The sequence below is a fragment of the Pristis pectinata genome, chromosome 9 (assembly GCF_009764475.1).
Source record: "Pristis pectinata isolate sPriPec2 chromosome 9, sPriPec2.1.pri, whole genome shotgun sequence".
NCBI lineage: Eukaryota > Metazoa > Chordata > Chondrichthyes > Rhinopristiformes > Pristidae > Pristis > Pristis pectinata.
Genome location: NC_067413.1, coordinates 22,194,288 through 22,218,512, shown reverse-complemented (window position 1 = coordinate 22,218,512; position 24,225 = coordinate 22,194,288). Strand labels below are relative to the sequence as shown.

The 24,225-nt window shown below is 38.3% G+C and overlaps 1 protein-coding gene across 1 annotated transcript in view; it reads left to right on the top strand.

The window, feature by feature from the left end:
• The first annotated feature begins 247 nt into the window (after positions 1 to 247).
• LOC127574681 (KH domain-containing, RNA-binding, signal transduction-associated protein 3-like) overlaps positions 248 to 24,225 on the top strand; it is a 164,820-nt gene continuing 140,842 nt past the window's right edge. Inside the window, exons 1-2 of the mRNA XM_052023937.1 lie at positions 248 to 341; positions 602 to 693. Of these exons, the coding sequence (XP_051879897.1) occupies positions 603 to 693 (91 nt within the window). The 5' untranslated portion in view covers positions 248 to 341; position 602. The remainder of the gene's footprint in view (positions 342 to 601; positions 694 to 24,225) is intronic.

Here is a 24,225-nt window from a genome sequence, read left to right as displayed (position 1 = left end):
AGAAGGCGGGGCGTAACGAATGATCGACGTGTGACGAGGCTCGGCGCTTGGAAGCACTTTGCCGGCCACAAAAGCTGGCTCGGCTCTTTCGCAGGGTGCGAAAAAGCCGCGCGGCGATAGGCCGAGCCGCGTTTGAGTGACGGCTCGGGGATGCCCAATAGCAACAGAGGCTGGCGTGTGAGTGACGCGAGTGGGACCAATCAGTGTGCCGGGGGGGCGGGCTATAACGGAGGCAGCGGACGGTTATTTTTGATTTCGTTTCCTCTCTTTATAATCTGCGTTGTCGCCTGAAGCGGAGAAAGGGGGGAAGGAAAGGGGCAAAATAGAGAGAAAGAGAAGGAGTGAGTGAGAAAATAAAACCATAGAGCGGCACGGGGCAGCGGTCACCTCACAGCCGTGTCTTCGGGACTGTTTTTCTGTCTTGTATTTTGCAGATTTGTTTTTTAAATTAAAAAAGCCGAGCCGCGGCATCTCGCCGCTAGAGTTGGACGTTTTGGCTGAATTTTTTTTGTGTGAGGGAGGGGAGGGGGTGTTTTTTTTTAAAATAATTATTCATTGTTGTACTTAATACAAAAATGACCCAAGTCGCCCTTTGCTGCAGGATGGAGGATGAGAAGTATTTACCGGAGCTGATGGCCGAGAAGGACAGCCTGGACCCTTCTTTCGTCCACGCCACCAGGCTGGTGACAGCAGGTAGATGCACTGTGTATTTATAGACCTGGATAAAACTTTGTCATTATTCTTCCTTGGCACCAACTAAACTCGCAACTTGTGTCTCATCATTGCAGAAAATATCGCACAACTCAAAATCAGATTCATTTTTCTCTGGAAAGGATTGAGTCGATTCGAATGCAAAAAAAAGTTGCTAAGCTAAAAGGATTTTTTTTTAAAAATCCATTTTAAACCGAAGTCGTTTTGTTTTCTTGTTTGCATTTCCTACCGGTTCGATTGACTTGTGGACATTTCTTCATACCCCGTTACAAAGGGGGGGGGGGGGGGGATCTGAAATACTCATGGGTTATCATTTCTTATTTTGGAGATCGTTTTATTCCAGCAGTTCACATGATTGAGATTCGTAGAATGCAGTTTTAAAATACTGTAAATCATGCTTGCATTGGGCAGTCATTTCATATTACTGATTATGTGTTTGTTCATGTCCGAGATTTAATGTGTTCCTATTGAATCATTCTTCAGCCTTTACTGAATTGTGCAGCTCATTTACAGTGTTTTTTCATCCAGTGACCGACGTTTCTATCATTGTCTTAAAGTTTCATTAAACACCTGTCTGTACACACTTTAAATTCAGATTTACTTTAAGGAAAATAACTGTGTAGTTGTTATACGGAGTTCTGCTTACGTCTAAAGTATAATGCATCCCTGGCTAAACTTCACGTTTAATCCGATGAAATGCAGAACCTCGACAGAATCTCTTTGTTCTAATTTTAAAAAGATACTTTGGAGTATTGCTTCTGCCACAGATCTCGGAAGATAGATTAAGAATGAATTGATTCATTCTTTGTTTCGGTGTTTTCCGATGAAGGCATCCTAAAAGCTGGGTAAAGCACATGGTGTGCAAATGTCAAACATTGGTTGTTAACCTGAAGCAAAATTAATTATCAATTGACACTTAATGGGAAATAATGAAGATATTTGTAATATAAATAGCAGTGGAGAAATTTGTAATGTAACACATTAAATCTTGATTGTGCAGTACTTTTATGGAGGACGAATGTTTGATTCCTGCGTGTCACCATTAATATTTTGCTGAAGATTTCACAAACTTAAGTGGATCGCTAGACTTCATGTATCCAAAGTTTGTGATAAAGATGCACATGAGTTGAGCACTGTTTAGCTTTCTCAGTGCAGTCTGTCCTTAAAGTTTTAAAAGTGCTTAAAAATTTACAATGTTGATTGTAGCTTAGTGATGTCATTCTTTGAATTCTTGCATGATGATCTGTAAATTCAGAATAAACACTTTGCTTGCATGGGTGGATTTAGGCTACGTAGTTTGGATTTTGTTTTTGGCGGAATTGCATTTCTCGGACAATTTGCGTCGAGTATATTTATTGGTAATAGCAATGGCCACTGTTGTACACTGTGTCATGCAAAGCTGCTGATCTCCACTTCATGCCATTACATTTTGAGGTAACTTTCAGAAGCAGTAACAACAGTGAATTGTTCAAAAGTTCTGAAGCTTTACATTTTAATCTGATGAGTTCAAAGTGTAGGTATTCTGGCCACCTATTCTCCAAAACAAACTAGCAACATGTAATGACATATTTGCATTTAATCTTGGAAGCATTTTGTACCTAGTAATGCAAAGAGAAAACAATAGTTTGTGGTTAGAAAGAAAACTACTGGAATTTTATATTAAAGCAGTTCTATGGTATTTGGAACTGCTTCCTACTGCATTATTTGCAGTACATTTTGAACATGTATCATGATTAAAATTACTATTTGACAACTTTATTTGCTAATGTTCTTGTGAAACTTTTGTACTTGAATGAATTTTTAATTTCATATGGTTCGTTTGAAAGTTTGATATTTGTGTGTGTTGTGATGTTGCATTTTGAGACTGGCTCTGCATACCACAGTTTTGCTGCCTTTATACTTTGAACCAACTTGACATTAACAATGCTGGAATGAAATTGTTTTAATTTGGGGAAAAATAGACTTGAAATTCAAGGGAATTGAGGTGATCAAATGACACATTTGCCATCAACAGCAATTCATCAAATAATTGCCTTAAATTTTTGCAGTGTTGGCTTGGCAGGGGAAATAAAATAATTAACTTAAATTTAAAATGTAATAATCAGTTGCACTTCAATTTATTCTAATAATTTCTGTAGCTGTTGACTTCACCATGTCGAACATGTGCTTATCTTAAACCAATTTTTGTAGCAAGGAAAGGAAATTGTATCCAATCTGATTTATTTTTCAGCACAAAAATTACTTTATCTATTATTTATAGAGTGGACTGAAATTGATAACTGGTACTTTAAGAACATGTACGCTTTCACTAACAGCAAACGATATTTTGTAAGCATGAGTCAAAATAGTATGTTATGCTGTAGAGGATCCACAAAGTTTGTTATACAGATGGTCCTTAAATTGGAATTTACATTGATAAGTTGTTTCATGTTTTTGGCAGTTGTATTCTGTGTAATTTTTGGAGAGACAAGAATTTCGTTTAAAAAATGGAAACCTAAGCATAAATTTGTGACTGTCATTGTGCAATCAGTTGTTGACAAATGTAGACTGAGAAATCTGTATTGTATTTTTGATAAGAATGGGAATTTTGGTGTTTAGATTTGCATTGATTTAGCCCTAGGTATTTACTAAATAAATGATAACAATTTGGGTTAGATTGTGCTGAATTTATATTACACTGAATTTAGGTTATGCAAATATGAGTTGATCATCCAGTTGAGTGGTTTATGATGCTCTTTAAAGACCTGTATTGAAGTGGTAGTTTCAGTGTTATAGGAGAGGGAATATTGTTCCTTTATGTGGTGATTTTAGTTCTTCGAAGAATCCAAGTATTTTTAGTTTTGTGAACTTTGTGAAATGTTTGAAAATTTTAACAATTGCAGTAGAAGAATTTTTTTTTGTGAACTGTGATTCAGTTCATCCTGATTTTTAAATTGGTTGTCTAATGTGTGGACCTCTTTTCTACTTTCATTAAACTGTTTCATGTGGCGAATGTATTATCTTGAACTTTATTTCTTAAAATACTAATCAATTTTTCTGTTTTACTTTAAAGCAGATCTTTTGTTCAAGTTTAATACTTGTGTGCACATTTTGCAGGAGGCAAGTGGATAGTAAGCTTGAATTTTGATATGTCTGAATCAAGTGAATTTCATGCAAGAAAGTACCGTACTAAATTAGTTTTGGCATCACATGTAACATGACAGAGAGACTGTTGATAGAATAAGTGTTACTAAATTTGAAATTCAAGTTGAATATTGCTGAAAACTCTGATTCGGACATGAAGGTCTGTAGTGAAAAAGGACAATGCAGCAAGAATTGTCCTTTCATGAGCAACAAACAATCTGCTGGAAGAACTCCTCCATAGCCCTTTCATGAGCTCCGTTCCCAATTCAAACAAATTTCATTATCTCTTAAACAAGGAAATGAATATTCTATGTAGGAATATTCATTGCCTTGTTCAATGGATCATTGAATGCTAGTGATCCCTCACAAAGGGTTGATAATTCCTGGAAAGATTTTGCATTCATTAACAAAGTTTTATGACATTAACTCTGAATTTAGTGCATTTCAGTGCAAATTCTGTTTTGACTTTATTGAAAATGTGACACAAGTGAAGGATTCCTTATTTCCAATTCCACCATAAAATCAAATTGAATGTTCCATGTAACTGTAAAGGTATCCAAACTAATAAGTTGTCATCGGTCTAGTAGCTAATGGAGATTGAAAAAGGCATGCTTAATGATGCTGACAGCAGTCATGACAGCTTTGCTATAAAGAATATAAGTGGTTGAAATGCTGCAAGTTTGCAACTAATTATGTAAATTGTTTTTTGGAATTCAGTGGTTTAATATTCGTTGTCCTTGTCAATCACAAGTTTTTGTTGATTATGCTAATATATTTTATTTAAGGCCTTTATTGTAAAATACAAGAGTTTTAATACTTTGCTGGATGATTCTTATGTGAAGTTGATTTTAAAAGCTATTTGATAACTATTATCCATCAAGTTTGGGTTAATTCAACTCCTGCTGTGCAGATAGATGTATGATGCAGCCAACTGTGGGTGCTGAATGTGGTCTGCAATGCGATTAATTTACCAGTGCTACAGAAAACATAGCTTAACTTCTGAAAATTTGTATATAGTTAACTGTTTCCATTATGTTAAGATGTGTTTGTAAGTCTGTCTTCAAGATCAAGAAATAACTCATTATGATATGTTAAGTAACAGAATAATGCATATTATTGCAGAATACATGAAGCTTTAAGTATTTTTAACAATTGACAGATTTTGAAAGCTGACTTTGGAAGGCGGTGTACAATTCAGAAAATGGTGAGAATTTGCTGTGGAAAAAGCAACACAATAGTATTTGGCCAAAAATATACTTGCACTGAAATTGAACACTGGACTTCAATTGTTTGGCATTTGAATAGTATATTTACTTTTGAAGTTGGGCTTTTAGAACCAATGAGTAGAGATGTTGCAGCTGTGAATTTCATTAGGAATAGGCCCTTGAAATTGCCTTGCGGTGATTCTGCAGTAAGTTCATTTAAGCATAAAATTATCATTTGGTTTCAGTAGGCATATCTTGGTTGCTTTTTCTCTCCTGCCTCCCTTTTCGCAAATATTCATTAAATTTCAGTTGAGACTTTACACTGCTTTTTAGTTTTGAAAATACCTGTTTTTTTAATGTATAGTCCAGAAGAATGAACTCTAGCCTACCTTTTTAATTATTCTTTACTTTTCTACTTTTTGAAATGCATCTGCTTTAAATTCAGGTTATTGTTCCTTCAAAATGGTTAGAAAGTTGATTCAAATATTTTTCTTAAAAGCAAAGAATGGGGTGGTTGTTTTTATGAGCACAAAAGTTAGCCATCCCAAACTTGATGGGTAATGGAGTACATTTCAAGAAAATTAAAATCCCTATGTTGTATTGATCATTTCGTGATCAATAAGTTAGAATTGAACCACCCAACCATTGATGTGCATTGAGTATCTGCATTAAAGATGGCTATGCTCGCGAATTGATCAGGTGAGGGTTGGGTCCATGCGGAAAAGTGATTGTTGGGTCTGGTTATGAAAAGAACAAGGTTTCAATTTTATACCTGATCATACCTCTACTGTTAATGCTTAACAGTTCACTTGGTTTTGCATAGACTGTTTTATTGTTATCTTCTGCATGACTACTCTTGGAGGTTTTACTCTGAGGGAGAAGGTAGAATTTTTACTTTACCATGACTCTTTGCATCTTTTTTATTGCCTCTAATTGTATTATAAAATGCCATCTTGTAGATAGTTTTAGAATATAGACTAACAAGGCAAATACATTATCTTAAACAAAAAAAAGCAACATGCTGTAAGAACTCAATGGGTCAGGCAGCATCTGTAGAAAGAGAAACTGTTAATGCTTTGGGTCCAAGACCCTTCATCAGAACTGGGTGAAGACTTGAAACATAGGCTGTTTCTTTCTGTGGATGTTGCCTAATCTAGTGAGTGTTTCAGCAGTTTCTATTTTTGTTTTGGATTTTCAGCATCTGAAGTTATTTGATTTACATTTTTTTTCAAATATATTGCCTTGTTTGTTAAATAAAGTTCTGTACATTTTCACACTTCTTACATTTTTCAAAAATACTTGGAATACTCTCTCCTGGATGGCAGCTATGTGAGAATGTGATGAAATAAGTGCAGTATCTTGATGATGTGATTACGTTGCACTTGCACGTTTGTTTATTTTTTTTCAATGTAAAGCCTTCTGTTGAAACTATTGACATTCTTCTTTTCTACTTTAGGTATTTTTTAAATGATCCTGTGAGGAAAGACACATTTGTCTCTTTGAGCAACCAGTGCTAGGATCAAGTCTCAGTGCTAGGATAACAAAGCCTCATCTTTATAATGACAGCGACCTTGTCTTTTCACAGTTAAACTCTGATGATCTGGTATCTGATGGTTCAGCAGCTGACTTGCTCATTACTCTGCATTATCATCCAGGGGTCTGGAGTGTGACCAGGTTGTGTGGCAGAGGCTGGATATGGTTGGGGGGGGTGGGGGCAGAAAAGTGGATGTTTGTAGCTGGAACTTGAGTTCAAGTGCTTGTCAAAACAAGTTGAAATGTACAAGCTGAAAATTCTTGGTTGAAATTCTGTACTTTGTAAACACTTCTTTCTGGAAAAAAAGGTGTTTTATTTTGGGGATATTGATAGAAGTGACAAACAATAGTCCAGAAAATCTGCTAGTCTGGCACTATCAAAGTACTAAGGATGCTGGATCTTCGACTGTTTTACTGATAATATTTTAGGTCCTTGAATCAACTGTTGGAATATGAGTGCATGATGCCTCATTTAGAAATTTTATATAACGCAAATTCAGTTCTGCACCCATTCTGGTGCACATTTTTTTCTGGAGAACTGCTAGTACATTGTAAATATATTTGGAGCCCCCAACTTAAGTGAATAATTATTTGTCATGAAGATGTGTATCAAGAGCATATCTCAAATAGTTGATTGACTTTTTGTTGGAAATTATGGAATTTCTCAATTGTTTATTGGCACCATTCGATCGCTCTTAGATGTTATAAGAGTACATCTAATATTAAGGACTTTACATTGACACTGATCTTAATATTTCATGTTTTAGAAATATTAGTTAGTGTTATTATGATCTGTAATGGAGACAAACTTATTAATTTGAATTCTTTCACTCCACCCCCCAAACTTGCTTGTGGAATCGACTTAACTGCCAAATTACAGTTGACTGTATGGCAATTGAGAGCTGGGTTTAGAACGCACAAACTATGTTTAATTAGGAATCCTTGCAGCCAGTCTTGAGGAAAAACCAACTAGATTTCAGTTGCAGTCTTGGAGAGGAGAGTGGCAATCTTCAATTTTTTTCCATCTATTACACGGATACAACAATATTGAAATTTATCAGGTTTTTTAAAACATTGGGGAATCTGGTAGGTTTTTATTGGGGTTGAAATATGCTGTGTTTAGCCAATTTTTTAAAAATCATGGCTGGTATTTATTGCCACCTATAAATAAACAAAAAAACAAGAAAGCAACTTTTCTATCACTCTTCTTGAATGGTTGTTATCATTATCTGATAAGCTTGACCTCTTTTGTATTTATCGTTGCTCTCAGTCGTACTGCTCTTATTGAATTTATTCATATTTCCTGGGTAGTAATTTGTTCAGTGCTGACCTTAATCTGATCTGATAGCAATAGAGGCAGGCTAATTAAATTCTCTTGATTTTTCTTACAAACATTTGGCTGCTCCAGGAGCAAGAGGCTGCCATGTGACTAACCTTTTATTAATACTGATTCACTACTGCCAGATGTGACAAGTGAGGTAAATCAAAAACATTTATTGCTTGGGAAAGGGAATCTGCATTGAAATCTCTCAATTTCAAAAGGTAGCTGCCTCCAACATGAAGGGAGGCAGAATGCATATGAGTAGAGAAGTATGAATTCGGGGTGAAGGAAGGGAAGTCGCAGGTTATTGCAAATGCTTTATGGAGTCTGATTTTTTTTTAATGGTTTAGTTCAGTTGAGGTTCTGATTATCTATAGATATATTTAAAGTAAAAGGGTGGCTAGGGAAAGAGTAGGTCCCATTGCATTATCAGCAGGGTCTTGAGTCACAGGAGATGGGTGGGATTTTTAATAAATATTTCTCTGTTTACTGAGGAGAAAAGTCTGGTTGCTCAAGAGATGAGGGAAACAAGTGGATGTGTTTTGGAGAACATTCATATAACCAGGGAAGGAGGTATTTGCAGTCTTACAGCACATTAAGCACATTCAGCACAGAAGAAATTGCAGAGACCCTTGTGGAGATGTTTGCTTCTGGTGAAGTTCCCGAAAACTGGAAGGTGGCTAATATTGTTCTGTTGCTTAAGGAGGGTAGTGAGGACAAGTCAGGGACTTACAGGCTAGTCAACCTGACATCAGTGGTGGGGTAGTTACTGGAGGGAATTCTGAGGACAGGATCTACCAGCATTTGGGTAGACAGTGTCTGATTAGGAGGAGTCAGCATAGCTTTGTGCATGGGAAGTTGTGTTTACCAAATCTTTTAGTTTTCTTGAAGGGGTAATCAAAAGGGTAGATGAGGGTAGGGCAGTGGACGTTGTCTGTTTGGACTTTAGTAAGGCCTTGAACAAGGTCCTGCGTCGGCAGGCTGGTCTGGATGGTTGGGTCCCACGGAATCCAGGGAGAGCTTGTTGGGTGGATTCAAAATTGGCTTGGAGGTAGGAAGCAGAGGGTGGTGGTTGAAGGTTGTTTCTTGGAATAGAGGCCGGTGACTAGTGGTGTGCCACACGGGTCAGTGTTGGGACCCTTGTATTCGTTATTTCTATAAATGGTTTGGATGTGAATGCACAAGGCTTGATCAGTAAGTGTGTGGAATGCACAAAATTAGGAGGTGTTGATAGTGAAGAAGGTTACCATAGATTACAGGGGAATCTTGATTAGTTAAGGAGGTGGGCTGAGGAGTGGCAAATGGATTTCAATGTAGTTAAGTGTGAGATGATGCATTTTGGAAAGTCAAACCAGACTAGGACTTGTACTATGAATGGTAGGGCACTAGGAAGCGAGGAGTACAAGTGCATAGTTTGTTTCAAAACAATGTCACAGGTAGACGTGGTGGTGAAAAGGGGTTTAGCATGCTGGCCTTCATTAGTCAAGGCATTGAGTATAGGACTTGGAACATTATGTTGCAGTTGTATAAGTTGCTGGTGAGGCTGCACTTGGAGTACTGTGTACAGTTTTGTTCACCCTGTTATAGGAAAGACGTGGTTAAACTGGAAAGAATGCAGAAAAGATTTACAAGGATGTTGCTTAGAAGCCCTGAGTTATAGGGAGAAGTTGACTAGGCTAGGTCTTTTTTCCTTGAAACGCAGGAGCATGAGGGGTGACTTCATAGAAGTGTTTAAAATTATGAGAGGTATAGATAAAGTAGATGGTAACAGTCTTTTTCCCAGGGTAAGGGAGTCCAAAACTAGGGATCATAGATTTAGGTTGAGAGGGGAAAGATTTAAAAAGAATCTGAGGGGCAACTTCTTCATGCAGAGGATGTTGAAGCACTTGAATGGGTACCTGGAGGGGTGGGGCTTGGAGCGATATGGGCCAAATGCAGGAAATTGGGACTAGCTGGGTGGACAACGTAGTCATCATGGACTGGTTGGACCGAAGGGCCTCTATCCATACTGTATTGCTCTATGACTCTTTAACTGATGTAAGAAGTGCATTTCACAGGGTTAGGTTTTGGTGTATATTGATGCAAAGTAATTTTTATTTGGCATCTGTTTTTTGTATATAAATCTGTCATAAAATTGAATTTAATTCCAAAGCATGATTTTTTTTCACAATGTTTTAGAATGTAAATCGCAAAATTAAAATGAGACATTTGTGCATTTTTCTAAAAGTCATTTAGTAAATATCATCGGCAGTTATGCTTTAATCTCGGGTGTATTTATGTGACCAGTACTCAGTTGGTGCCTGTTTAAAGGGGCGGAACAGATGCTTTGTAACTGGCCTGGGGATTTGGACATGCACTGCTAAAATCAGAGTTTCCCAGAATGAAATGCAATAGGCTAGTTGCAAATGAAGTTCAAATGGACACTTTTGTCATTATCTGCTTGTGATGGTCAGTCCTGTTTTTCTGTATTGGATCTGTGTGTTAATGTCACTTGCCATGCAAAGCTCATTTGGAGTACTATAAGGAAGAAGTTAATTGTGTTGCTTTGAAGCAGTCTTGTCATTTAAAAACTTGGTTGAGAGTGCTTAAAGTGGTGTAATTTTAAAGGGTACTTCCAGAGTAGGACCCTGCTTGGGTAAGTCCCGTATTTCTGTCCTCTAGCTCTATTTTCCCCCATCCCCATTTAATGAACTTGAATTGGTCCCCAATTTTGATTGCTGCCCTAATCCATCACCTCTACCATCTTCATAACCTCATTTGGGTCTCTGGCTGCTACCCCTCTTTCCCTACCAGACTGATTTTGGTATCTGATGACTACAATTTCCATTGGTTACAAAAAAGTTTAATACCTGCCATGTTGGATGCACCTGCAAAACAGTATCTGTATTAGAGAACAAACCATCTCCAGTCCAATATCTTGTGAGCTTTACTATCTAGTCCTATTTTAACATAATTTGAGAGCATGGAATTTCATTATCATGAAAAGCTTTTGAATAACACAGCTAAAAAGAATCCTGAAAGCAAGAATTTATGTGCAAACTTTGTGCTTGTTCTTGCATTGTTTTGAAATGCAGTGGCAGAAATTTAATCTTCCACTGACTTATTAATCTTGGAGTTCATATGTAGAGGCACATTTTTGCACAGTAAAGGCATTTTCTGGTGTTTATTGAATGGGACATTGGGAAGGAATCCTCTTCCTAAAGAGGTAAATGGGATATACTAAGTCCATCAGTATGGACAGGAAATTCTTTCCCATGGCTTGTTTTGGAGATTTTTATTTTATTTAAAGAAACACTTGCATATAGTCTCCTTGTATGACCTCCTCTTCAGTCATAAATTACTGCACTGTCATAAGATAGGAAATGTGGCAGCCAAAATGTACAAAGCTAAATATATGTATATTGGAGTATTGACCATATAATTTGTCTTAGTAATGCTGATCTGCAGAGAAATATAAACCCAGAAATTAGGAAGAAATCCCCTCCAAAATTGTGTCCTTGAGTGGATGGGAAATCATGAGGCTAACCTAAGGCAAGATTGCTGCCATCTGTCTGTCTAATCAATACATTTGGGGAGGTGTGGTAGAGAGTGGGGAGCTGCTTTATTTTTGCAACCATCTAAGGTGAACTCATAGATAGATGAGATTAAAATGAAACACACACTTCACTCTTTGAGCAGTCACTTGGAATTGAAGTTGGTTCCACTCCAGATCTGTGGTTTTAAAGTGGTTGATGAAGCTAATTCAGGATCTGCTGGTCTACCACGGGTGGACCAGGAAGAGCTTGAAGATGGAAGTGGGTTTGGGAGGTGGTGCACTCTCAATACTAATCGTGCATGCTTTCTGTGTATTCCTTACTCTTGAACTTGAAGTTTTAAGTGCAGTCACAAATGACCTTTTTCCATTATAGGCAGTAAGATTTTGAGAATATTCTTGAATTTTATTTTCTTCTGTTCATCAAGTAATGTTGAGCATGCAAAAGACATGGTCTGACCATTAGAGTCAACCAATTGTAATTGGAGCCCTGCCTTTTGCACTGAGGATTCTGGCATTGTGGTTTGCTTACCCTGACAGTTGGTTGTATCTCTCCAGTGCATTGTGGTGCCTGTTATAGGCAGTCCATCTCTCAGGAGTGTACAGTGGGGGAAACAATCGCTATTGCCTCAGTTTTGTACTGTGTTTAAGGTCTTGATCCTCAGACAAATGTGGTCCTGCCTGCAGAATGCAATAGTAAATTCTATCATCAATGTCTGCCTTCGCTAAGAGGTGGCTCCTGATATGTGGATAGTAGTCCATATTTTCCAGTATCTCATCTAAGACCTTTTATTTTCAGAGGGTGGTGTGTGCAGTGAGTCAAGTTGGTTTGCAGATGTTAAGTCAAAGGTCTGTACACTAATGCGCTTGGGTGAACATATCAACAATGTCTTGGAGCTTGGTCTCTACGTCTGTGTGTATATAAGTATTACCTGTGTATATTTTGTTGCTCTGATTGAACTTGGATGACCTTGGTTCGTGAATAGATGTGATGTAGGTTGACTGGTTTCCCATCTGTCTTGTAGGTTAGTGCCACTCAAGTGGCGGCAAGGTGCAGGATTGTAGTGAGAAAGACTGAAGTGTGTCAGCATTGACACAGCCTTGCTTAACTGAGATTGCTCTAAGATTGTTATGGACCTGTTGGTTTAAGATCACGGGCTGGTTCTTTGTTTTAGTCAAGTCGATTGAGGGATAACAATTAATCAAGTTCCACAAGGTCTCTCCCGCTCTGGGGAAAAGAACCCTTTGGAGGTTTTGTCTCTACCAAAGAAGATTGCTTTACTGTTCTCTGCCAAAGTATGGCACTAGTTCAGTTCCACAGTATTTACCTAAAGCTGCTAAGTCTCTGGGGTGGACTTGCTTTCAAGATGACTAACTCAAACCATAAGTATCACCACTAAGCCAGTAAGCAAGAAAATAAATCTCTTTTAAATAGCAAATAGGCTGTGATTGTAAGTGCACAAAGATCAGGGAATGAATTTGTGCTGTCACTTGAGATGCAGCCTTTAAAACGACACTTTCCCAATTTATGTTAAATTTGGCATGTATATAAAAAAATATTAACAGAAGATTTCCTCACCCTGTCCCACTCCAAACTTAAATAGTTATTTGAATCAGAATTGGGTTTATCATCATTGACATATGCCGTGAAATTTTTGTGGCAGCAATACAATGCAAGACATAAAAATAACGAAGTTACAAAAATAAATTGTGCAATAGAGGAATAATGAGGTAGTGTTCATGGACTGTTCAGAAATCTGATGGCAGAGGGGAAGAAGCTGTTCCTGAAATGTTGAGTGTGGGCCTTCAGGCTCCTGTATCTCCTACCTGATGGTAATAATGAGAAGAAGGCATGTCCTGGATAGTGAGGGTCCTTGATGATGGATGCTGTTGCCTTGAGGCGCCACCTCTTGATGTCCTCAATGGCAGGGAGGGTTGTGCCCGTTATGAAGCTGGCGGAGTCTACAACCCTTTGCAGGTTCTTGATCTTGACATTGGAGCCTCCATACCAGGCGGTGATGCAGCCAGTAAGAATGCTCTCCACCGTACATCTGTAGAAATTTGCAAGAGTCTTTGGTGACATACCAAACCTCCTCAAACTCCCAATGAAATAGAGCTGCTGGTGTGCCTTCTTCGTGATTACATCAATGTGTTGGGCCTGGGATAGATCCTCTGAAATGTTAAAGCCCAAGAACTTGGAGTTGCTCACGCTTTCCACCGCTGACCACTCAATCAGCCGATCTGTCTCACTCCTGTATACCACCTCATTGTTATTTGGGCTACTTAAAGCTTAAAATTAGGTGTTTGGATATCATTTTTTTCCTAATTTTAAAGTTGCATAATATTTTCTCCTAGGTTTTCCCCAAGTTTGAACCAAAGATTGCTTTTATTTCAAATCTTAATTTTTTTGTGATTATGAGGAGTTGAACAGAAACACAAGTTATTAGCTCAGTCTTTTTCTTTCCAAACACCCCAATCTAAGTTTTTTTTTTAAAACTACTTCCAGCTTTGCTTTCTTGATTGTCTTTTACTGATTGCTTGATTTTTGGGCTTTAAATTTTCCAATGCATTCATGTTTTAAAGTTTCCAAGTGGCAATAACTTTAGGAAGAAATAAAAAATATTGGTGGAATGATATTATTGGAAAATAATATTGCAATATACAATGGGGAAAGAGTAATGACTCTAGGGACTATACAGATTGCATTATGGTTATATTTGAATGTTGGGTCTAATCAAATCTAATTCAGCTTTTTAATTGTATTTGGATCTTCATTTAAAACATAAGTTTGAGTTTGGATGGGGGGGCTCTTGAGTTGGTGTTTGTGTCATTAATGGATATTTGGAAGCTCTCTCCATGCTTCTGTGTAATCTTGCAGGTGAGTTGCATGCAATTTGCACTTGAAAGAAGTGAATGTGATGGGCAGGAGGATGGATTGTTGATTTGGACGATCTCGTCTCGTCTGTTAAGCAATTTGATTTTGAATGTTCTGCTTAACTTTTGTTTATACAGTGCCTTTTCGTGTAATAACATGCTCAATGCACTTCACTAGGTTCTTATTAAACAAAATTGCCAACGGAATCAATTGGCCTGATATCATCCTTCAGTTTGTTACCAATTTTAGAGGAGGAAATTGGGAGGGAATTCTAGAAAGAGGCCTGCAATTGCTTCTCTATCATGAATACAGGTATATTTAGAAGACTTGGGGAAATTACAAAGATAGGAAGGCTATAAACCTGGGAGTGGAGGATTAAAGACCAGCTAAATATACATACAAATGCCTGTTTGGAGGAAGTCACGGATGGGTTTCAGCAGCTGATGGGGCGGAATAGAATAGTATGGAACTAGAAGTAGTTTATTTTGGTAATGTGATTTGAAATTCCTCTTGGGCTAGATATTAAATCTGTGTTTGGAGCGATCTGATTCAGGCTTGAGGAAGGAGTCAATGGCTGGGGAATAGTTTTGTAGTGGGGCTGAATACAAATTTACTCTAATTCTTTAATCTTCTGTTTGTGAGGATGTTTCTAGTCATCCAATTTGAAAGACTGAATATCCAATGTGTGCTCTGAAAGTTTGGGTGCAGTAGATGAATTTAAGGCTGTTGTCATTGGCCTTGTGTGGAAAAGGGAAGTTGCTTAGGGGAATTATGAAGGTAAATGGTGTGGGTGGGGTGTGTGTGGGGGGCTGGTGGTTGTATATGGGGAACACAAAGCTGTCTTGGGAGACTATCAGAGATCCAGTGTGTGACAATTGAAGCATGTTGTTTTCTGGCAATTAATGAATTAGTTAGACATTTAGTAGGAAGCTATGTATAGTGATAGTTACGCATTACACTGACAAAGAAGTATGATGTCTTAACTGCTACATTAATTCATTTGGTTTCATGCTTTTGTTCAGCCTATCTTCTCTTCTATAGAAAACTATCTTGTTTTATTTTTCACAATTCTGATGAGGGATCTTAAAGCTGAAATGTTAACAATTGAGTGTTTCCAGCATTTTCTGTTATATTTCAGATTTCCAGCTTTTGCAGTTTATTGTTTTTGTTTTTCATTTTGGGTGTTGGTTCGATCAGCTGTTTCAAATGCTGCTGGTGTCAAGAATGGCTATATGGGATAGTTAACTTTTTTTTAATGCTCGTACATCACCAGTGCTATTCTGTATCTTTTTTCATGCAGTGGCAAGGATGAAAACCTGATTGGAATTCCAGGAATGTTTGGTTTGGATTTGAGAGATGACAAAAAATTCAGAGGAGAAAATGGAATTTGAAGATTAGTAGCATTCATTTAACTTTTGCACATATTCTAAGCTGGGCAGTATTAGTCATGAGATCTGCTGTTGAACTTGTTTGGGCATTCATCTACACTGTGTCATGGTTTGATCTCCATCATACCTGCAGGTTGGGTTAATTCACAGCAATTTCAATGAAAAGCTGTTAAAATTTCAGTGTTTTTTTTAAAAAAAAGAAAGAAAACATTTTCATTTTAGTAGTTTATCTGTCAGAATAGGGAAAAGAGCACATGCTACCATAATCTACTTTATTGAACGTTTAGTGCAGTGATTGAGCCCTAAATTAGTCAATTTTCTAAGTGAAATTTTCACAGAATTCACTATTTTGAGGAGTGCAATGAATATCATGCACCTGACAATTTGAGAAGTGACCAGATCTAGAGTCGTTCATCAAGTTAACCGTCAAATGAATAAAATTCATACTTGGTCTGTGTGAGGTTCTTTGCAGTGATGCTTACATAGTTTCCAGTATTATTTTGAATTGTCAAGTAATCAGAAATCAAAACCTATGCAGTGCTTGCAATATCGGAAGTTCAGGATGGATTCCGCTAAAGAGTGTGATACTACAATTAGGTAGCAGGCAGGGATCTGAAGTAAAATATAAGCACATGGCTATTATTTCACAGGTGATTGCTGCTAGTTCTGCAAACTTGCAAAATTAATGTATTGAATCTATCTTCATGTGTAGTCATTTATTTTGCATAACTTATTTTTGCTGATTATACCAGTTTAAAATGTTAACTGATAATCCTTCAGTATTTTTGTTAGCCATTGAGATGGCTAACTCCCCAGGGCCTGATGTGATGTACCTCAGGTTACTGAGAGAGGCAAGAGATGAGATGGCTGGGGCCTTGACCAAGGTCTTTGTGTCCTCATCAGCAACAGGTGAGGTCCTGGAGGACTGGTGAGTAGCTAATGTTTTACCTTTGTTCAAGAAGGGAATTGGGGATAATCCTAGAAATTACAGGCCAGTGAGTCTTGTGTCAGTGGAAGGGAAGCTATTGGAGTCGATTCTTAGGGATAGGATTTATGAACATTTGGAAAAGCATGCCTTAATTTGGGGACAGTCAGCATGGCTTTGTCTGGTGCAGGTCGTGTCTTACTAACTTGATTGAGTTTTTTGAGGAGGTGACCAAGGTGATCGATGAAGGTAGAGCACTGGATGTTGTCTACATGGATTTGAGTAAGGCATTCGACGAGGTCCCTCATGGTAGGCTCGTCCAGAACATTAAGATGCGTGGCAGGACCCTTGCAGCGTTGATGTACAGATGGAGCTTGGAGTCCAAGTCCATAGCTTCCTGAAGGTGGCTGCACAAGTTGACAGGGTAGTAAAGAAGGCGTATGGCATGCTTGCCTTTATTAGTCGAGGCATTGAGTTCAAGAGTCAGGAAGTTATGTTGTAACTTTATAAAACTTTGGTTAGGCCATATCTGGAGTATTGCAATTCTGTTCTGGTTGCCCCATTATAGCAAGAACGTGAGACTATGGAGAGGGTTCAGAAGTGGTTTACTGGGATGCTGCCTGGCTTGGAGAGCACATGCTATAAGGAGAGGTTGGACAAACTAGGGTTGTTTTCTCTGGAGCAGCAGAGGCTGAGGGGAGACCTGAAAGAAGTGTATAAAATTATGACAGGTCTAGAGTAGACAGCTGGTATCTTTTTTTTCCAGAATTGAAATGCTCTAATACTAGAGGGCATCCATTTAAGCTGAGAGGGGAAAAGTTCAAAAGAGATATGCAGGGCAATTTTTTTTTTAGAGTTGTGGGTGCCTGGAATGTGCTGCCAGGGGTTGGGGTGGTGGTGGAGGCAGATACCATAGAAGCATTTAAGAGGTTCTTAGAAAAGCATATGAATATGCAGAGAATGGAGGGATGTGGACCATGTGCAGACAAAAGGGATGAGGTATCATTAGCTTAATTAGTTTGGCACAACGTCGTGGGCTGAGGAGCCTGTTCCTATGCTGTACTGTTTTATCTTCTATATATGTTTCAATAACTACTTTATTTCAAGGGGTAATAAGACACGTTCTTGATAGCCCATTTAAACTCTGGCAGAATGGTGATCGGTCTGTCAAGGTAATTAAACAATCAGATCTCATCCACAGCAATAGGAGTTCATCAATCTGTCACCCAGTTGACTCATTTAAATCTGTAGAGGTCTTCAGATTGGGTTGTTAATATTGGATATGGTAAATGGTGTTTCAGATAATTTTCTGCTTGGATTTTACTCTTGCCATTTAATTTTTTAACACCAGCATCTGTACAGATAGTTGCTACATTAGTACCTTTAGATAGGCACGTGAACCGGATAGATCTCCTCAATATGAATTTGCTTGAGTTATGTGGCATTGTATATATTAGGCATGAATTTTTGAGTTTTTAACCCATAAAGCCCACATGGATTTCTTTTGCTATAAATTGCCTACGTGGGTGTAGGTGGTTTTCAAAACGTGCATATAGATCACTGACCATTCCCATTTGTGAGATCTGTCCCACTTGTTAATGATTTGACATTAGTAGAAGAAAAACATTTAGAGTAAAAATGCAGTAGGAAATAAGTCCACAATGCATGATCTTTCACCTGTAAGTATCCTATTACACTTTATGATCTTTCCTATCCCTGCTCACAACCAACTCCATCTGCAACATCATACCTCCCTTATCTGGTTCCACCTGTCACCTACCAGCCTCTGTCTCACCCTTTCCTCTCACTTGCATATAATAGGCAATCCCTGGGTTATATAAGGGTTTTGTTCCTGGGAATTGTCCATAAGCTGATTTTCTCCATGTCAGAAACATCCATTTCCTATAGTAACCCTTATCATATTGCTATGCATACATACAACATTACAGCACAGTACTGGCCCTTCAGCCCACCTATGTTGTGCTGACATTTTATCCTGCTCTAATATCTATCTAACCCTTCCCTCCAATATAGCCCTATCTCTATCATTCATGTGGCTATCTAAGAGTGTCTTACATGTCCCTAATATATCTGCCCCCACAACCTCTGCTGGCAGTGTGTTCCATGCACCTACCACTCTTTGTGTTTTTAAAAAAAGAACTTGCCTCTGACATCCCCCTTGTATCTTCCTCCAATCATCTAAAATTATGCCTCCTCATGTTAGCAATTTTTGCCCTGGGGGAAAAAGTCTCTGACTGTCCACTTGATCTATGCCTCTTATCATCTTGTGGACCTCTATCAAGTCACCTCTCATCCTCCTTCTCTCCAAAGAGAAAAGCCCTAGCTCAACCTATCCTCATAAGACATGCTCTTCTATCCAGGCAACATCCTGGTAAATCTCCTCTGCACCCTCAAAAGCTTCCACATCCTTCCTATAATGAGGCAACCAGAGCTGAACACAATACTCTAAGAGTGGTCTAACCAGAGTTCTGTAGAGCTGCAACATTACCTGGTGGCTCTTGAACTTAATATCCCGACTAATGAAGGCCAACAGACCATACGCCTTCTTACCAATCCTATCAGCCTGTGCGACAACCTTGAGGCATCTATGGATGTGGACCCCAAGATCCCTCTGTTCCTCCACACTGCTAAGAGTCCTGTCATTAACCTTGTATTCTGCCTTCAAATTCGATCTGCTGAAGTGTATCACTTCACACTTCTCTATAATTCCATTTTTATTCAATAATCACCCCAACACTTCCTATAATTAAATGAAGGAAATGTATACTGATGCAGTCATTAATAAATACCATGAAACATTATTAGCAGTTTGAAAAATACTTTTTAAAAATATACGTAAGAATTTGTGCAAGTCATGTCATTCTTAGCCAGTATAGAGGCTCCCTGGGTTATCTTCCCTTAACACGCTCGGTCCTGATGCAAGGCAAAGGGATGGTCCTGTGGAGGCAAAAGGATGTCAACCTGAAATGCTGACCATCCCTTTGCCTCCACCAATGCTGCTTGACCCACTGAGTTCTTTCAACAGTTTTTTGCTGAGGAATACTGTAATGGCTGACATGGAAATATTCAATTCCCTCTGTCCAGCAAAGTTGCTTGGAAAAGTTCGCAATGCATTCAAAAAGCTATGGGCTATTTGATGTACAGGCAACCACTGTGTTCCAAGGGGGGGTGGTTTTGCATTCTCAGAAAACGGGCCATATCACTATTTTGTGCAATGCTAAGCCACATGATCTTTTGCATGTGTCAAGAACATTAAGTTGAAAAATTATTTCATCAATTGGGGCCTTATCAAATTTTGACAAGGTCCTGCATGTGGTAGGCTGGTCCAGAAGGTTAGATCATATGGAATCCAGGGTGAGCTAGTCAAATGGGTACAAAATTGGCTTGGTGTAAGGAGACAGAAAGTGGTATTGGAGGGTTGTTTTTTCAGATTGGAGGTCTGTGATCAGTGATGTGCTCCAGCAATCGGTGCTGGGTCCACTGTTATTTGTTATCTGTATTAATGATTTGGATGATGTTGCTAACATGGCTAGTAAGTTTGTGGACACACCATAATTGGTGATGGAGTGGACAGTGAAGAGGGTTACAAGGGGATCTAAACCAACTTTTGGAGGTGGGTCAGAATTAAATTCCATTTGCTGTTCTCTGACAGGTGCAAGGTGTTGCATTTTGGGAAATTAAACCAGGGCAGGACTTCCACAGTAAACGGGAGAGTTCTGGAAGATGTCGTAGAACAGAGGGACCAAGGGGTATTGGAACTCCCCCCCCCCGCCCCACAAAAAGTGTGCAGCGGATGAAGCAAGCCAAAATGCTGCATTGTTTGGCTGAATACTGGAAACCATTTGCAAATCTTCTGCTTGGCAACACAAACTCTGGTGGAGTAAAATCCCTGTGATTGAACAACTTGATCAGTTCTGAAGGGCGAGAAAAGCTTGTTTTGCCACTTCAATTTTGTAACAAAGCTTGCTATTCTTTTGGTTGAACCAAAGCCCCTGATTGTTAAATAATGCATGTTCACCAGATTCATACCACTCTTGGAGTGAGAAAGTGAGAATTAAAGTTGTATTTCAGCAAGGATTTAAAGAATACTTTCTTTATGGGTGTGAAACCTGTGCTATGTTCCCAAAAGTCAACATCTGTGGAAGTCTTGAAGCTTTGTTATTTTTTTCCATTCAATGTTTGCCAAATGGTAGGTAACAATGGGGCTCTAAGAAGGTGTTAAAACCTTTCTTTCTTTTTCCTTTTTTCATCTTTCATCGCGTGCGAGTTAAGTTCCTCTACATAATTTCTACATAATTAGAAATCTTTCCAAGCTTTTTGAAGATTGCAGTTTAATCATCAACTATTTTGCTTTCACAGAAAATGTAAAATGGAATTTGTACTTGCTTCAGCCCTTGAATATCTGGATGTTTAAAGCACAAGTATTTTGGAAAGGGCAGTTTACGGAGTGTTTAGAATAGAAGTAATGTGTTACGTGAGGAGGGTGTGATTTTTTTTTCAACTCCTGTAATGCTGGGGGAAAAAATAGCAACGTCAGCATTTGCATGATATGGAGTCATAGAGCAATACAGCATGGATACAGGCCTTTTGGCCGAATGAGTCCATGCCGACCGCGGTGCCCACCCAGCTTGTCCAATTTCTTGTGTTCGGCCCATATCCCTTTAAATTACTAAGCATTGTTTTTTTCCTATGCCACATTTTTCCATTTGCTTAATGTATATATATATATTCCTTTGCAGGCTTTTTGCATTGTGCTCACAACTTATTTTCTCACCTAACTGTTTATCGTCAAGTTTTAATGCATTACTGTTTTCATCAAAATATATTTTATTCACCTTGTGTATAAATTCATTGTACAAGAAATATTTCCTGGTTAAGTGGTCAGGAGGAGAGGCAATGAAATAGCAAGCCTTTTTTTTGATTCATTATCTATATTCTCAGGAGAGGGTGGAAATGTAATTATCAGTATGAATTTGGGCTCTGTGACGTAGTTTCCACACTAATGAGCTATCATTGAAATTGAAACTCCAGTGGTTTAGCAATACAATAAACTTGGTGGACTAGTATTCCTATCAGGATAGTAGGGGGAAAAATAGTGTATATTTGTGAAAATCAAAAAATAGTATACTGCAGTGACTTGGAATTCATCCAGTTGAGTAGCTGAGCAGTATGGACTATTTATAACCCAAGTGTGATCCTTGATCTGTGTTTGAGCTGATTTTGAAAATGTTGCAATTGGTTCCAGTGCCCTGGTTAAAGAAAGCAAAATTTAATCCAGCAGTCTTGCTGGACACGCATCTCTGTGGAATGTGAGATGAGGATAATATTTGTCTTAAATGCTTGCTTCAGTATATTAAGGTAATATTAAAATAAAAGGCAACATAGTAAGCTCAAAGTCTGAAATTTAGACAAAGTTGGGATTACTTAAAACACCTTATCTGTGCAGAGAGGAACTGTTTATATTTTATATCAATTGTTCTTTACTAAATTTAGAAAAAAATTTGGATATAATTTGATTTATCCTGGTCTGCAAAGATAGAGGTATATAACTATTTTGTGCTGCAAAGCCTTTCTGTGTGTATGTCTGCACCCCTTCTGCATTTGTAATTGTTTAAAACCTATAGTGTCTGGATATTTTGCAGTTCTAAGAAAGATCCGCAGGTCCTGTCAAAAGGTAACATTTTATTTTTCAGCTCTACTGTTCCCATTCCATTAATCTGTTGACTCTTTAATCTGCCTCTGCTGCTACCCTAAATGATTCGCTGTGTAAGAGAGAGAGTCTCCTCATCTCACTTTTGGTTTTGTGTTAATGACCTTCATCCTATGCCCTCTGGTTTTTGACCCTTCTGCCAAAAGGACCAGTTTCTTTCTATATGCCCCATGTGATAGGTATACACCTTCATTTGTATCTCCTTTAAATCCTGTATATAGTTCACTATATGCCCAAGTCTTGTATCATCTGCAAATTTGAAAATCATGTTCTGTATCCCTGTATTCAAGTCATTCTTAATATATGGAAATCAGTGGTACTAGTATCAATCCCTGGAAAACTCCACTGTACATTTCCTTTCTGAACACGAGTCTTTCACTCCCACTGTTTCCTGTTACTTAGTTGGCTTTCTATTGATGCCGTCACAGCCCTTTTTACTCCATGTCCTTCAATCTTGGTGACAAGCCTATTACATGAGATCTTTTGAAGGTCTATACATATCACATCAACAGCATTTTCCTTTCATTGACCTTCCATTATTACTTCATTTTTTTTATCAAGTCAGCTAGATACCATTACCCTTGAGAAAAGGTTGGCACAATTTGTGAACCAATCTATACTTGTCTCCGTGACTATGAATTTTGTCACCGACCTATTGTTTCTAGAACTTCCTCCATTACTAAGATTAGATTAACTGGTCCCTATATCATATTTTGAACATGGACATAAACATTTATAACTTTCCAGGGGTCGGATGCCATTCCTGAATTTATGAACGTTTGCAAGACTTATGGTAAGGGTTTTTGCAGTTTTCTCCCATACTTTCCTCTGTAATTTGGGATGCATTCTGTCTGGACTAGGTGAGGTATCCACTTTAAATGCAGCTGGCCTCATTCGTATCTGCTTCATCAATTTTTAGCCCATGTTGAATCTCCATTACATCTTGTGTTGCTGAAACTTCAGCAACATCTTTATCCTTGAAGATTGATGTGAAGTACTCCATTTAGTATCTCCAGGCTCCATGAATATATATATTAATTAATTACTTGGTTTCTGATTCCTCCTCTCTCTTGAAATACTTTTCCTCTTCAGATGCTTGTAGAATATTTTTAGATTCCTCTTTTTCCTACCTTTTTTTTCCTGGTCTCACTTTTACTTTGCTTCTGAGCTGCTTGTAATTTTCCTGATTCTCACTTGTGTTAAGAACCTGACATCTTTCATATGCTCTTTTTGTCTTCTCTAATTTATTCTCTATCTTTTCGGTCATCTGCAGAGCTCTGGCTTTAATTTCTATATTCACACCCAACATGCGAATACACCTAGTTGTAGGTAAAATATTTCCAGTTTGCATGCCTCCTCACTGTTGTACTTCAATTTTGCCTTGCAAGCTTTTATTCCAATTTACCTGGGCCTGATCTGCTTTCATTCCTTTGGAAATTAGCCCTTCTCCAGTTGACTCCTTTTGCTTGGTAGAGGCTGTCATCCTTTTCCCACAGCTATTCTGAACCAAGTAACGTTATGATCACAGTTTCCTGCATATTCCCTCACTGATTCTTGCTTCACTTGGACTGGCTTATTTCCCTGGATCAAGTCCAACAACGCTGCCTTCTCTGTTTAGGCCTGAAATAGACAGAGCATGAAAGTTCTCCTGAGCAGATTTCATAGGTGCCTTTTCATCTTTGTCCATTTCATCTTGGATAGCAAGGGCAATTTTGGATAATTGAAATCTCCCACTATCACCATTGTCTTTTGCACATGTCTACCATTTCCTTGTAAATTCCTTGATATCCTCCTTACTAGTTTGTGGCCTAGAAAATAGTTCCAAAAACATAACTGCACCCCTCCTTTTTAGATCACCTTTCAGTGCCCAACCCCTTGCTG